Source organism: Stegodyphus dumicola, chromosome 9 (genome assembly GCF_044657685.1).
Source record: "Stegodyphus dumicola isolate Sdum_Otavi_A_Nest chromosome 9, ASM4465768v1".
NCBI classification, from domain to species: Eukaryota; Metazoa; Arthropoda; class Arachnida; order Araneae; family Eresidae; genus Stegodyphus; species Stegodyphus dumicola.
The window spans coordinates 105,735,169-105,749,548 of record NC_140776.1 but is presented as its reverse complement, the minus strand read 5'-3'; the positions used below and the strand labels follow the sequence as shown (position 1 = coordinate 105,749,548).

Genomic DNA, 14,380 nt, shown 5'->3' with positions numbered 1-14,380 from the left:
CCTGAAACTTTTACGGACTTACTACCGAAATTTTGGAGTTACGAGAAGGGGGGGGGAGAAATGAAAAATTACAATTATGAAGTATTGAATGACCTAATTATAAAAGTTCAATGAATTATTTTTTTTGCAAAATTAATAACCATAAATTTTCAAACATATAAACTACTACATTTTATGTAAATATTTTAAATTACCTGAATTAATTCTTTAAAAAAAATTATCTAATTTCTGCTGCTTTTTTTTTATTTTCTGATGTTTGTGGGGCTTGTCTTTCTTTTGTGGTGAACTTCATAATTGCAGGAAGGTTGGCTTTTATTTTCCTCATTTACAGTTGAAGAAATTTCCTCGAGAACTGCACATGCAGAGGTAGAAGCAGTTTGCTTTTCTGCTAATGTAGAAGGTTTTTCAGAGACTTTTATAGGTGACTCATCTGAAATACATGTTTTTAAGTCCTCTTGATATGTTTTCCAACTTCTGTTCATATTCAGTAAGAGATCTTTGTGAATTGGATCAGTTATTGGATTTTTTGAGCCATATTTTTCCCATGAGGTTTCTTTAGAAGCCATTAAATCATATTTAATAGTCTGCACTGCATCTAGGGAATCAATCTTAAGAGAGGTTCTATAGTCAGTGACAAGTGTATCCATTAAGTTGAATGCACTTTCCACTAATGGGCCATGGAAGCAGTTAAGGCAGGCTTTGACCAATTTAGCCAATGTAGGATACTTATAATCATTTGTGAAATCCTCTTATTAAAAACTTTAGACCAATATTTATCAATTGTACACTTGACTTGATTTCCACTTTCATCAGATATGTAGAGCATTTCTTTGATGATATCAATATCACTCTGGTATAACCTTATTTCAGCTTCTACTTTTGACTTTTCATTATCACTAAAAATATGGGACATAAAAGATGATAATTTTTCAAAAGCTAATATTGTACTGGTTTTACCTCTTAGCTCTGGATCTAATGCTGTAAAACTAATTAGATATGAATTTTTAAGGGGTAATTTCTGTTTCATATGCTGTGCTGTATTAGTATAAGCTTTCATCAGAGAAATTTGGAATTCTTTTGCTATTGGATGATTTTTTGATAATTTCTTCAGGAGAGTGGAAGCTTCTGCACCAGTAAATATTACTTTGCTAGGTAGATGGAATTCTGGATTTGTGACATCAACCTTTAATAAATCATTATAAGATGTGCACTCTATATTTTCTGGCTTCATAAAAAAAGAGAAAAATTTTGCCATCAATTTATAAATACTGGAATGTATTAAATGAAGCACTGTTTTTTTTTTTTTTTTTTTTTTGTTTCAAATAATTTAATATATGTGTTGAACTCTGGTAATACTGCTGAATATAAGCCATATGCAATAAAGTTTTGTTTTGCATAACAAATAACCCATTTAGCATTCTTTTTTTCCGAGCTAAAGCATCCTTTGCGAGTTGTTGGGAATGCAATCAAGAATACACCCCTTCAACAATTTTTTTCCTGAGCTGCAGAAATATTTCTTTTATTGTATACAGTTTGAACATAAGAAAAATAATCCCCTTTATCAGTTTTATCCAAGTAGTGAAAATAAAATGCAATAAGAGCATCCCACAGATCTTTGATTCTTTCTAAAACACATAAAATGTACACCCACCTATGGTCTGGTCTCTTCAAGGGCTTAAGTTTTTTAATGGCAAGGGATTCACAGATTTTGAAAAATTTTTCTCTTTCACTGCAGCTTTTCATATCAAATAGATGTCATCAAACAAATCTTCTAAGTATCTATCAAAACATAAAGCAAATTTTTTTGCACAGTTATTAGCTGTATGACATGTGTCACCATCAATATCTAATAAGTGGGGTGCTTTGTTTGATCGTAGTCTGGTTTCAACACACTTTTTTTTTCCACGCATGGTGTTACATGAGTCCATTAATACACTAATTAAGTTTGCCCATGGAATATTATTATCTTCAATAGTATTAACAACTGCTTTAAAAACAGCTTCTGAATTGCAAGATTCCATCTTTAGAGATGCAAAATGATGAACTACAACTTCATTTTGATTGTTGTCATAAAACTGCACCAATATTGCCAGTATACTTTCTTGAGCATTGGTAGTACTTTCATCTAAATTTAGAGAAAATGGAGTCTCCTTTAAAGTTTTAATGATATTTTCCTTAATAGTTTTTGCGAGCCCATATTTCATCATATAACATGCAGTAGTCCTGGACATTTCCAACGAGTTTAGTGCCGTCTGATCGCGGCTCAACTGTTTGCAAAGTTCAATTAAATTGGGAGCTACATTGAAAGACAGAGAATTCTCGGCGATAAACGAAGTTATTAATACCTCTTGGTGTGCTTTTCTTGTCACTATATCCAATGGCCGAGCATCAGTCTCCAGTAAGTCATCAGTATTTTTTGAATTAGCATAATTACTTAAAGTTATTGAATGTCTAATGCACTTTGAATATTTTATGTGCGTCACAAATTTAGAATGATTTGTGAAACCCTTGAATCCTTCCCCACCATACTTCAGCAGTGAGTTACAAAAAACACAATATACTTCTCCAGCAACATTTATTTTCTTGCATCATGTGCCGATGGTATCCCCATTACCCTCTCTCCATTCAATCCAATTCCACCTAAATGCATTCCGGACACCTTCTTCTAATTGTATAATATCACTATTTATATCGAGAAATTTCATAGTGAAATTCTCTTGCATACATAAATAAAAAAATATTTCAATAAACGAAACGAAAAATTTACACATGCATCAATAAATGAAATGAAAATTTTACACAGCGGAGGAAAAAAAAGTTGAGAAGCGATCAATGACAAATAGCTAATACGGCGAAAAATCCCCCTTCTCTACTTATTGGCGCCACGCCAGGAGAGATAAGACCTTTGAACCTAGAGTCACGTGATCGCACATCTGGTCGAACGAAGTCTCTCCCTTTTTTTTCTGCCGCGCCTACTTGCCGAAAAGAATCCAGAAGAGAATGTCCGAGAACCGGGGGAATGAGTCATAACTCGCAATAAGGAAAGAACTAAAAAGAAGTTTTTTCCCCCTTTTCACTCATTATCACTGCCTTTGGAGAAAGAAAGGAAAAGTTTTCACCACACACACTGACCTTGCGTTTTCTGCTTTCAAAGCAAACAAAATTACCCAGATCAAAATAAATAATTCATTATTATTCCTACTTCCTTTTGAACGACGATCCCCGGAATTTCCGGGTATCGAAGTTCAAAATCCCCAGAATTCCGGGGTTTCCCCGGAGCACAAACACCCCTGTGTCCTAGAAGAAGAAAATAATATATATATTTGTGCCCCCAACATTAATGATTATTTAATGCAACATCTCTGACATTTTGTGATTTTTTTAATTAAATTTTTTTTTAACACACAGCACAGTTATTTGCATTTTCTACTTTTGTAAAACATAAAACATTTAATTAGAATTTGATATTCTGTTTTATAAAATATAGGGTTAAAACCCTTGTTAAAATTTTCATAGATCACCACTGTCCTTAATAAGCAGCACTGTAAGCAATTGTGTTTAGGTATGGTATATTTATGAGAGGTGTTTTTTAAGTAAGGGCATTTGAAAATAAAAACCAAATGAAAGAAAATTTTCAAAAAACAAATTTATTTTCAGATTCTACATACGTTTCTCTATTTTTCAACACAGCTTTCAAGTTTAAACAATTTTCATAACCTTAGAATTAGATTTTGAATATCCTCTTCATAGAAACTTGCCACCTGCTTCGAGAACCAAGAGGTGACAGCTGTTTTCACATGTTTGTCATCATTGCAGTGGTTGTCGTCGAGATGATTTTGAGACAGTGAAAAAGATGAAAATCACTTGGCACAAAGTCTGGGCTGTAAGGAAAGGGGGAGTGTCCAAAACTTCCCAGCCAAAAGAGTCCAATAAAGTTCGGGTCTGAGCTGCATTTTGAGGCCTTGCATTGTCATGGAGTAGCAAACTTCTCCTGTCCACATGCCACATTTTTTGTTTTGAATCGCTCTGCATAGCTTTCACAGGGCTTGGCCGTAGGCTACCGAATTTACAGTTGTTACACATTGTATGAAGTCAACCAACAAAATACCATGCCTATACCAAAACTCAGACCATGATCCTGCACAGGGACAGAGTCTGCTTGGCCTTGACCCTTACAGGAGAATGTGAGTGTCTCCACTTCATGCTCTGTTGCTTTCATTCGGGCATGGCATGTGAAACCCATATTTCGTCTCTGTTTCAATCTAACTCAACATGGTGTCACCTTCTTTGTTATAACGAGTCAAAAAATTCAGTGAACACTCAAATCTTTTATTTTTTTGGTCCTCCGTTAGGAGTTTAGGGATCCAATGGGAGCAGAGTTTCTTAAACCTTAACTTTTCAGAAACAATTTTGTACAGCACTGACCTAGACTTCTTCTTCAGTTGCACTACAGACTATCACTGGCTAAGGCCATCTCAACAAACCTCCTCCAATGGATTCGATTAGTCACTACAAGTAGACCAAAGGTTAATTTATAGAGTTCTGAGATCTGTCTCCACACAGTGTATCCATCTTGGTGCAAGGTCTTCCTCTTTTTCTGGTATCCTCTACACTTGCAAAGGTTACATTTTTAACAGGGTTCAAGCTATCACATCTAAAACTATGTCCAAGCCACCTGATGCATTAAGATTTGATGATTCAGACAATATTAGGTTGTTTGTATCTTCTACATAAGTTGTTTGCATCTTTTACGTATAAACAAATTTTTCCATTTACCGTTTTCTCTTAACTGGGCCATTTTTCTTTCAAAGATTAGAAGTCTTTCTTCATCTGTTTTTGTTAATGGCCAGCATTCACTACCATTCACTACCATAGGTCTAATGAGAGTTTTATACAGATTTATTTTTGTCTTGAAGTTTAATAATTTAGACACTAAAAAATCTATGATAACATCTATTAGCTTTTAATAGTCTATTGTCACTTTCAAGTTTAATATTATTATCATTAAACATGATAGTACTGAGATATGTAAACTCAGAAATGCCCTCGAAAGTATAAGACTTTATTTGCAGTGGGAGGGGACTATGTACTCTACTAGTTACTGCCACAAATTTTGTTTTACACTCATTAATGATAAGTCCAATGCCTCTGACTGCAGACTCTACAGAAATGAAAGTCTCCACAACTGCCTGTTTACTTCTGCCAATAATGTCTTTGTAATCAGCATACGCTAGTAACTGTATAGATCTCTGAAATATGGTGCCTCTAATTATAATTCTGGCATCTCTAATAGCTTTTTCAAGATAGACATGATTTTAACTCTGCAATTTACTCTCCTTAAAGTCATTCTAGATAGATCAATCAATTTTCTAGGAAATCTAAATTCCAGCATAACTTCAAACAGCTTTTCACTGTATATGCTATCATGGGCAGCTTTAAAATCTATAAAAAGATTAAAAGTATTAGTATTATGTTCAATAATTTTTTCCAAAATTTGTCTAACAGAATAAATTTGATTGAATAGTAGATTTTGCAACTTGAAATCCACATTGGTAGCTACCAATAACTGTAGATGCATACGGTAATAACCTATTATATAAAATATGGGAGAAGATTTTAAATGCCACATTTAAGAGGGTGATACCTCGATAGTTGCAACATTCAAGTCTGTCTCCTTTTCTAAAAGTGGGATAAATGGAGCCCTCTTTCCCTTCAATGGACATCTGTTCCAAACATTAAGTAAAACCTTATAAATGGCATCAATCATTTCAGGTAGGTCAATATTAATAAGTTATGCCTTAATATCATCTGGGCCTGCAGCCTTGTTGTTAATTAGATTCTCAATAGCCTTCCTCACTTCACATGTTGCATTAAGTTCTAGGTTTTGAGCCTTTTCAGCAACATTCAGACTGATCTAGACACTTCAGGAAATTCATTTGAAAGAATGTTTATAGTGAAGCATCCGTTCTCAAGAATTTTCACCTCCATTGAAGCCACCATATCATCTGTGATCGCAGATAGGTGAATTGAGTGGGACTCATCATGAACATTGTCGCGGCCAGCTTTGAAGCCTTTGACTCACTTATGCACTTTGCCTTCACTCATGCCAAAAGCTCTGTAAACTTTACAAATCTGCTGCTGAATGTCTGCAGAAGACATGGTTTCTTGCCGATAAAAAACATATCACTGACCATACTTCACAGGGGGCGGTGGGCAATTTGATAATCTTGAACATTTTAAAGACACAGAACAGAGTGTACAGGTTACCTACACAGCTGCAACTGAGCACAGTTGTTTCCAAGGAATGCTGGGATACGATGCAAGCATTCATTGTGGCGTGCACATACCACCTATTAGTGTATGCAATAAAATGGCTCTTACTCAAAAAACACGCTACGTAATTTTGGCAAAGCACTCGAGAGCTATCTGCCTTAAGGGAAGGGATGCCTTTGAGGAGAATTTTCTCAAGGAAACTGGCTTGCATACACATTACCCCTGGGAAAAACCACAAAAATGCCCATGCAGCCAACCCATTTGCTGGGATTCGAACCTCCGATCAAAATATCAGTGTTCAGCGACTTTACCGCTCTGCCGCTGGTCAGCAATTGTGTTTAGGACTACTAGCTTTTCAGTGATTTATTGATAACCTTGGAACCATTTCAATAGCAATAGCTATATAATAATGAAGCATCAATCAGTAGTACTCACATGGATACATATGCTGAAGTGAACTCAAATAAGAAAAATGATTCTACCAATGTTGATGAACACTCCTGTGTCACTTAAAAGCAAATATATTTCGACAGCACTACCATAGATTTATCATCACTGCTGCATATAAATATGGTTCACCAGGTGAAGACTTAATTTCACCTGAACTCAACTTCAAGCAAAACGATTAGCTGAAAAGGTGTCTTCCTAGTTTCCCCAAGTATAACATAGATAACATCCATTTGCCACATAAGTTACAATGTTAAAGCTGAAGCCAAATAGTCGATCCATAAAGAGGTATAAGATAGTGTGCTCTAACTCTGAAAAAATAATAGTTTCTCAGATATCATCACTTGATATTATAAAAGTCCTAACTTTATGACCAGGGCCAAAGAGTTTGGCAAATTGCAACGTGTTTGTCGACAAATTGACTGGATGTGATAGGATCATCAAACAATAATTTTATAACTCCTCTGAAGCATTTTTAGCCATAGCAAAAGTTCTAACTTTATGATCACCAATTAGCAAAGCATATGGATTGACCATGATTCCACAACTCATTTGATAGGATAAGCCACAACAAAAGTCTTACCTTTATGACCTATGTCAAAGTATCTCAGCAACTTGCAACATGTTTGCAACCAGCAAAGCAGCTGGATTCAGAAGAAGGGACTGACCAATGATTCTGCAACTTCTCTGATAGGGCCTTTAGCCATAATGAACTATGAGACCTAAAATATAACAGTAAAACTACAAGGGCATGGCTGTTTCAGCAAAAAAAATAGAGTACTCTAACACTCTCAGCTAGAGAGAAATCTCAAGAATTTGTAAACTACTAAGAACTCTCATCTTCGGATAATGAAGATAATTAACTACACTTCTTATAACTTACCTCAGAATGTCCAATGGCTTATTTATTATTGTTTCAGAGCCAGACTATCAATTTATGTTGTTGATTTCTTCAAAATGTTATTGATGATTACTAAGTTTTTTGTAGATCATTAATAAATACAAATACATTCAAACTCGATGTTACAACTGTTCATGACCGACAAAATGCAACCAGAACACATAGATGCCACAGAACATTGTTATGGCATAACCATGTTTCTCTGTTGGCGTCACCTGCAGTTAGGACCATTTGCTGTTTAAGCAGAGCATGTTTATGGCCACATAGTTTTGTGAGCAAAGTCTGGTATCATTACGCTGCCTAATGTTAAGTCTCATCCTAGGTCCTCTCTGGCCCTGACACAATGCCTCAAATGATTAGGATAAAAATAGGCTCTGAGTTCAAGTAGAGAGATATCCATATATTTTCTTGTCAGGGAAGACACTGCACTGTATTTGATTACACACATATGTATGTGTTTTGCAACAAAGTAAAATTTGTTTACCATTTGTTATGAATTTTGTACGCAGACAGATAATTTTAGTGAAATTGTTGTACAGTGAAACCTCGAGATGTGAGTTTAATTCATTCCAGCATTGAGCTCGTATAGTGAATTTCTTGTATCTAGAAACAGTCTCGTCTCACTCATTGAAAATAATGGAAATTCAGTTAATCTGCTCTGCACTGCCAAAAATATCAACATAAAAGTCTCTGTCACCAAAAATATCAACATAAAAGTCATTTTTCTAATAAATAACACTGGTAAATAATATAACCGTAGTTCACCTTTACGAGAGCTTCTAACACCGACCTTTTAACTGCTTTTTGTTAATCCACACTAACAACAGCTTCTGAACATCTTTTAGGAGTTTTAGACGGTACTTGGAAGTAACGGTAATGCCTTTGGCTACATCAAGCTTCTTAATTTTTTCCTGCTTCTTCAGAACAATGCAAATCGGCGATGCTGAAAGGCAGTCGAGATATCGGCAAGCTGATAATGGTTTTGATTTCTGTCACCAAACTTGCCAACCATTTGGCAATATTTGGATCCAGTCCCTGAATCATCATAATAGGTATTGTATAACGGGTGTTCAAATGAAAAAGTATGAAATGTCATAACAACCAAACCGGTTGAAATTGAATATGCTGCGTTTGGATAATATAATGGGACATCTAGGGACGTGAATGTAGTGTCCAGCATGGTTGTGCACATGTGTGGAGCACCCATGCATGATGCAGGAGAGAAGCAGGCAGTTGTATGTTCTGTTCAACTGATGCGGTAGTGCGTGTGAGGAGATAATGGTGTTCACTTGCAAAATTATAAGATTTCTCTTCTTAGAATTACTGTAACACAGAATAAATACTCACCTAAATTCTAATTTCTTATTCCCCCCCCTAAAATGTAAGGAGGTTATTATATAGAGGAGACTTTACTTTCAAGTAAATGGCACTATTATTTTTTTACTGAAAAGTTTTTTTACGACAGTAACCTTCAGATTATCTTGAAGTGAAGGAAAATTTAATCTATAAAGGCTGATCAAAAAGTTTTAAAACAGCATCTATTTCTCTTTTACAACTTTGAACACAGAACAGTTTATTTCATGTTTATAAATCATTTATAAAATGCAGTGACAAGTGGCATTTTATATGAAGAACTCCAGTTTGAAACAAGGGTAGGAAGACATAGTCTGTAGATTAACATAATTCTGAATAAGAGAATCACTTTCAGAACTTTTCAACCAGCCTATTTGTTCACTTTCATTAAATGAAATTCAAATGAAATATCTACCCTTAATGTTGCACAGGAAAGCCAGCTCCTTGCTGTTTGCATCACTCCGGCTAGCATCCATTGGTCTTTATTTGGATCATAGAATTCAACTGTGTCATGATACCTGGAAGAATTAGGGTTTAAATCATGCATGCATGATATAAGTTAAAAGAAACACAATGTGTCAGCAATAAAGCATTATAATCTAAAGGCAGATGTTCATCAACGAACAGCTGAATCTTCCACCTCCAGTGACTGGGAGTGGGAACATTCAAATTAAAGTGAACTAAAAACAAACAATTCACACAGTACACATCATTGTATCATATAAATGCATAAATAGTATACAATTATATATATATATATACATATATATACACATTATACATGAAAAAAATTATTAACACTTTAATTTGGCAATAATCCTTTTCATTCCTCATTTTAATTTGGCTATCTATCTTTTCTGTTCTAGATTGCTTATAATAACGTTCGGGACTGCATCTTTCCAAATTAATGCGTTTCTTGTGTAATTAGAATGGAATGTGGGTAGCTCTCATCTGATCCGATTAAAGAAACTTTTTACTGTCAATATCACTGCTACTACAGCCCAGTTTTTTTTTTTTTTTTTTTTTTTTCTTTTTTTTTCCTACTTCACCATCCTGCTGCTTAGACATGTTGCTTAACCTCAGCTAGAGCTTTTCTTCTCTTTTATGTCATCTCAAGTATCCATGCAGCTGTTTTTCTAAATCAACAAGATATCTACAGAATTAATATTACATATATATGCAATAAATCTTTTAGATAATTTCAGATTCTTTACAGCATATGTGCTATAATAAAGCTCAGTGATACATAAGATGCATAACCGTACATATACACACACAGCAGATTCTCAGTTAACTGGAGCAATATAGGAGATGACAATGAACAGTGAACCCAAAATCTGAATTATTCCAACAGCAGTAAAAAAATATGAGAAAAGGAAATAATATATACAGTACAATGTCTGAAATCTGGACATCCAATATCCAGAATGATATAAAATCTGGCTTCTGGATCAACAGCAACCTTTCTTTTTAGAAATTCTTTTATGCTTTACGCTTGCACATTTAATATGTTTTCATAATAAAACATGCGGGAAGTCCCAAATCTTAATTTTACTTCAGCATTGACACTAACCTGATAAATCATTATTTATTATTTTTTTGCTTTCATCACCACATGACTATCAACACACTACAACTTAAGAAACAAACTCACACAGTGATAGCTATACAATTTTTAAAAACATTTTAATATTTGTTATTGAATACCAAAGAGCATGGTAATCTTTTATGTTGACATTACACTTGGTGATGATTATAGACTTCAGCTAACTTTACTGGAAAGTGTTGAGTGCGTTGATGAGGATAAATTTAACAGAAATTTCTTTCCACATGCAAAAATAAAATATATACTTATAAGTGATATTCTCAGGTCAAAATTTTACATTTACTGCTGTTTGAAAAGAGAATAACATATTCATTATTCTGTTAAGCCCAGCATCGGTGCTACAGCAGGTGGGCTACATAGATGACAGAACTACTTTAGCCCAAGCAACAAAATTAAAGGATAACAAAATCTTTAGAATTTAAAGAAAAGTGCTGAAATGCATTTTTTTTTTTTTTTTTTTTTTTTTTTTTTTTTTTTAAAATTTGGGTAGGCAGTAGCAGAATTTTGGACCCTCAGACACTGCACCAGGCTGCAAAATGTCAAGTGCCAATCCTGGATAAGCCTTAATATATGTGAGAATTTATTTATCTGGGACACAGATAAGCCATAAGCATGTGCAAGAAATAGTTGTACGTATAATTAATATAATTCAAGCTTAACTTCATCAGCAAGTGATAGAAGCAAAACAAAATTTAATGGAACAACATGTCTTTAATTGCTGACAGTCTTATGATACACTGCCAATAGTGTACAGTGATAACAACAAATTTGAAGATATTTTCAGGTATTGTGAACAGAAAGTGAAATTTTCCAATTAATGGAAATTGCAATAAAAGATGATGATATAACAGAAGTTTTTGATTGCAATGACAATGCCCCAATTATCAATCAACTATTAAATGGTGGTATCTGTAGTATGGTTCTAAATCCAGAAAATATTGCAGAGCGGTTGTTGAGGGAAAAAAAAAAAAAAAAAAAAAAAATTGATTGACAATTCAGTGGGAATTTCTAAAGCAGGAATCACCGGATTTGAACAATGAATCTTTGAACCTGAATCATGTAAAGTAACTTAAACAACTTGCATTGAAAGAAAAGTTTAACAAAGCTAACAAATAAATACTTAAATAAATAATTAATTTAAGAAAAGTTAATAAAGCTAAAAAATAAATACTAAAAAGCAGGCCGATTTTGGACTTTGTACTGTATTTTTTGGTACATTTTGATTCCCTTAAGGTTATAAGTACTTCATTATTTCATAAATAACTATTTCATATTTTTAATTTTATAATTTCTACATGTCATCTTACTGGATTACAATTGATAATCTAATACTATTTGGAAAAATCTCAAAAATACAGAATTGCTGAATTCCCAATGAGTCCGATTTTGGACTTTGTACTGTAACAATTAACAGAAAATACTAAATTAACAATTTACCCGCATTTTGAAGCAGTTTAATTTGGAGAATAAGTTCCTTTCATTATGCAAATTAAATCAGCATTCAAAACACATTTCAAAGCAGAAAGCAGAACAATATTTTTGTTTATAGTATCACTCAAATATTTCAATAGGAGTGGAAAAGGAAACAGAGGAATAATGATTGTACACTTAATTTATTTTTATGATTTAGGAGTTTACCTTCAATCAAAAATTTAACAATATTTATATAGTTTGGTTAAATTAAAATTAAATTACATAGTGTGGTGCATAAAAACAGTTCCCGAATTCTGTAACTTTGTCTACTATCACTGCTGAATTAAAAACTGAGTAATCTGCTTCCAGTTGATAGGGAATTGACTGGATATTCTTAATTTTTTATTAAAAACTAGCCGCTTAAAATACTTATTATAAAAAATGTATAATGATTTTAATGAATTCAGCTAATATAATTTCACAGGTCCAGCTATTAATTAATAATAATTGAAATTAATCTGCATTTATTACTTTTAAATTTGTTAATAACAGAATAAATCTAAAAGAAAAATTAAATGCCTTACGATTTGTACTGCTGCATGAAAGATAAAAATATTTTAATCTGGTAGTGCAACACATTTCTTTAAATCTGCCGAGTTTGTTGATCAAATTTGAAAAACAAGTATATACCATTTTGCTGAATGGCAACACACTACTTTTATATCATTAAGTTTTCTGATTAAATTTGAAACACTAATATCTTACATTTTCCTTAGAGGCAGCTTTTAGTTAGCAGAGTTTTTAATGAAAAGTTCATTAAATTCTCCCAAAAAATGACACAAATTAAAAACAAATTCAAAATTCTTGCTTTTAGGTGCACATGTTATGAAGGGCTGAGCATGTTCAAAATTTGGAGGCGCTTGGTGCTGTTGTTCTTCCACAATGAGAGGTACACACATAAATAAAGATTCTTCATTTTTTAATAGAGATAATAGTCTGAAAGTTCTATTTATTTATTTCAAGATTAATTAGTATTTATTAGTCAATTTTACATGTTAAACAGTTAAACTGTTTAATATTCCAGTTTTCCTATTAATATGCAAGATTAATCAGTTTTATTATATCTATTTAAACAAAATATACAATTCTGTATACATTGACACTAGTACATCATGATGCCCACTCAATTTCACTAGTTTTCCATGATCAAATGAAAGAATTTCTTCCAATAAATGTAGTAACACTTGTAGTCTTTGGTTCATTTCAGTTTTGCTTTTAGTCCATGATGGAAGGAGGCACTTTAAAACTTTTTCAGATAGTAAATTTATTTTTGACATAAGAGATATAGACATACAGAATTATTATTTGCAAATTTATTTATGGTTAATATTAATATACCTGTTTTTAAATGACCAAGGTGTATTTCTCCCGTGCAGTTGTGACATATACTTGTGAGAGCAAGCCTGCAGTGCAGTTACTTCTCTATTATCCAAGCCCTAAATGAATCACTCCCTGTGGCAATCAATTGCCAGAGGGAACTACAAACATTTTCCATTGAACATGACAGGGCAGAAGAGTATCAGACATTACAGCACTAGTTTTCAAACTAAGTATTACTAAATGAATAAAGTTATAGACTACAGTTCTATTTACTGCAGGACACAAACAATAACAGAAACCATTATAAAAAATTAATTTACATTAAACAATGTGAAACAAATAAGAAAAATACATGTACAAAATATGCATCCAAAACCTTACAAAAACTAATTAGAATTTAAAAAAAGAAACATCAAACTCTGAATTAAACTGATTAGTTCTGCAAAAGAAGTTTAAGTTCAATTATCTTAAAAGCCACTTGCTGCTCTTCTTCTTTGGCATATTTCCTTGGCAAGTTTAGTTTGGTTGCTTTCCTGGCACTAATTACCTTTACAGCAATCACTCATTAAATATGGATTTGACTACTTTTGATTTGGAATATCTCACAGTAAATTTTGCTTATCCGAATACTAGATGTCGTATCCAATTGACCCTTCTGGGGTGGTTCAAAATGACAAATATATATTGCCCACCAGCATTTAGACTTAACAGGTGTGTAGCCAGGAGGGTAGCCTCCCACTTCATCACTACATATACTTAAAAGTGCTAATTAATTTTCAATAGATAAAATTTAAGTTTTTAAAACATTACTCTCCAGCTTCCCAAAACATTCACATGATGAACAAAGAACAAACAGAAACTTCATGATTTTCCATTTAGAAGTAAGATCAGGAAAAGTCATCCTTCCTCAGCAAATAAGCGGCGGGAAAATACTTTGAAGATTAGGTGACACTTTCAAGTCATAAAGCTTTTATTCTTTTACAGTATTGAACAAATCTCCATCTCTG

At 33.2% G+C, this 14,380-nt stretch overlaps 1 protein-coding gene across 2 annotated transcripts in view; it reads right to left on the bottom strand.

The window, feature by feature from the left end:
* The window catches only part of LOC118203601 (kelch-like protein 24), a 132,704-nt gene that overhangs the window by 3,005 nt on the left and 115,319 nt on the right, over positions 1-14,380 (bottom strand). For both annotated transcript variants that reach the window (XM_085823863.1, XR_015043056.1), the window contains exon 11: positions 9,390-9,492. In XM_085823863.1, coding sequence (XP_085679989.1) covers positions 9,390-9,492 — 103 coding nt within the window. Of the gene's footprint in view, positions 1-9,389; positions 9,493-14,380 lie in introns of those variants that run through there.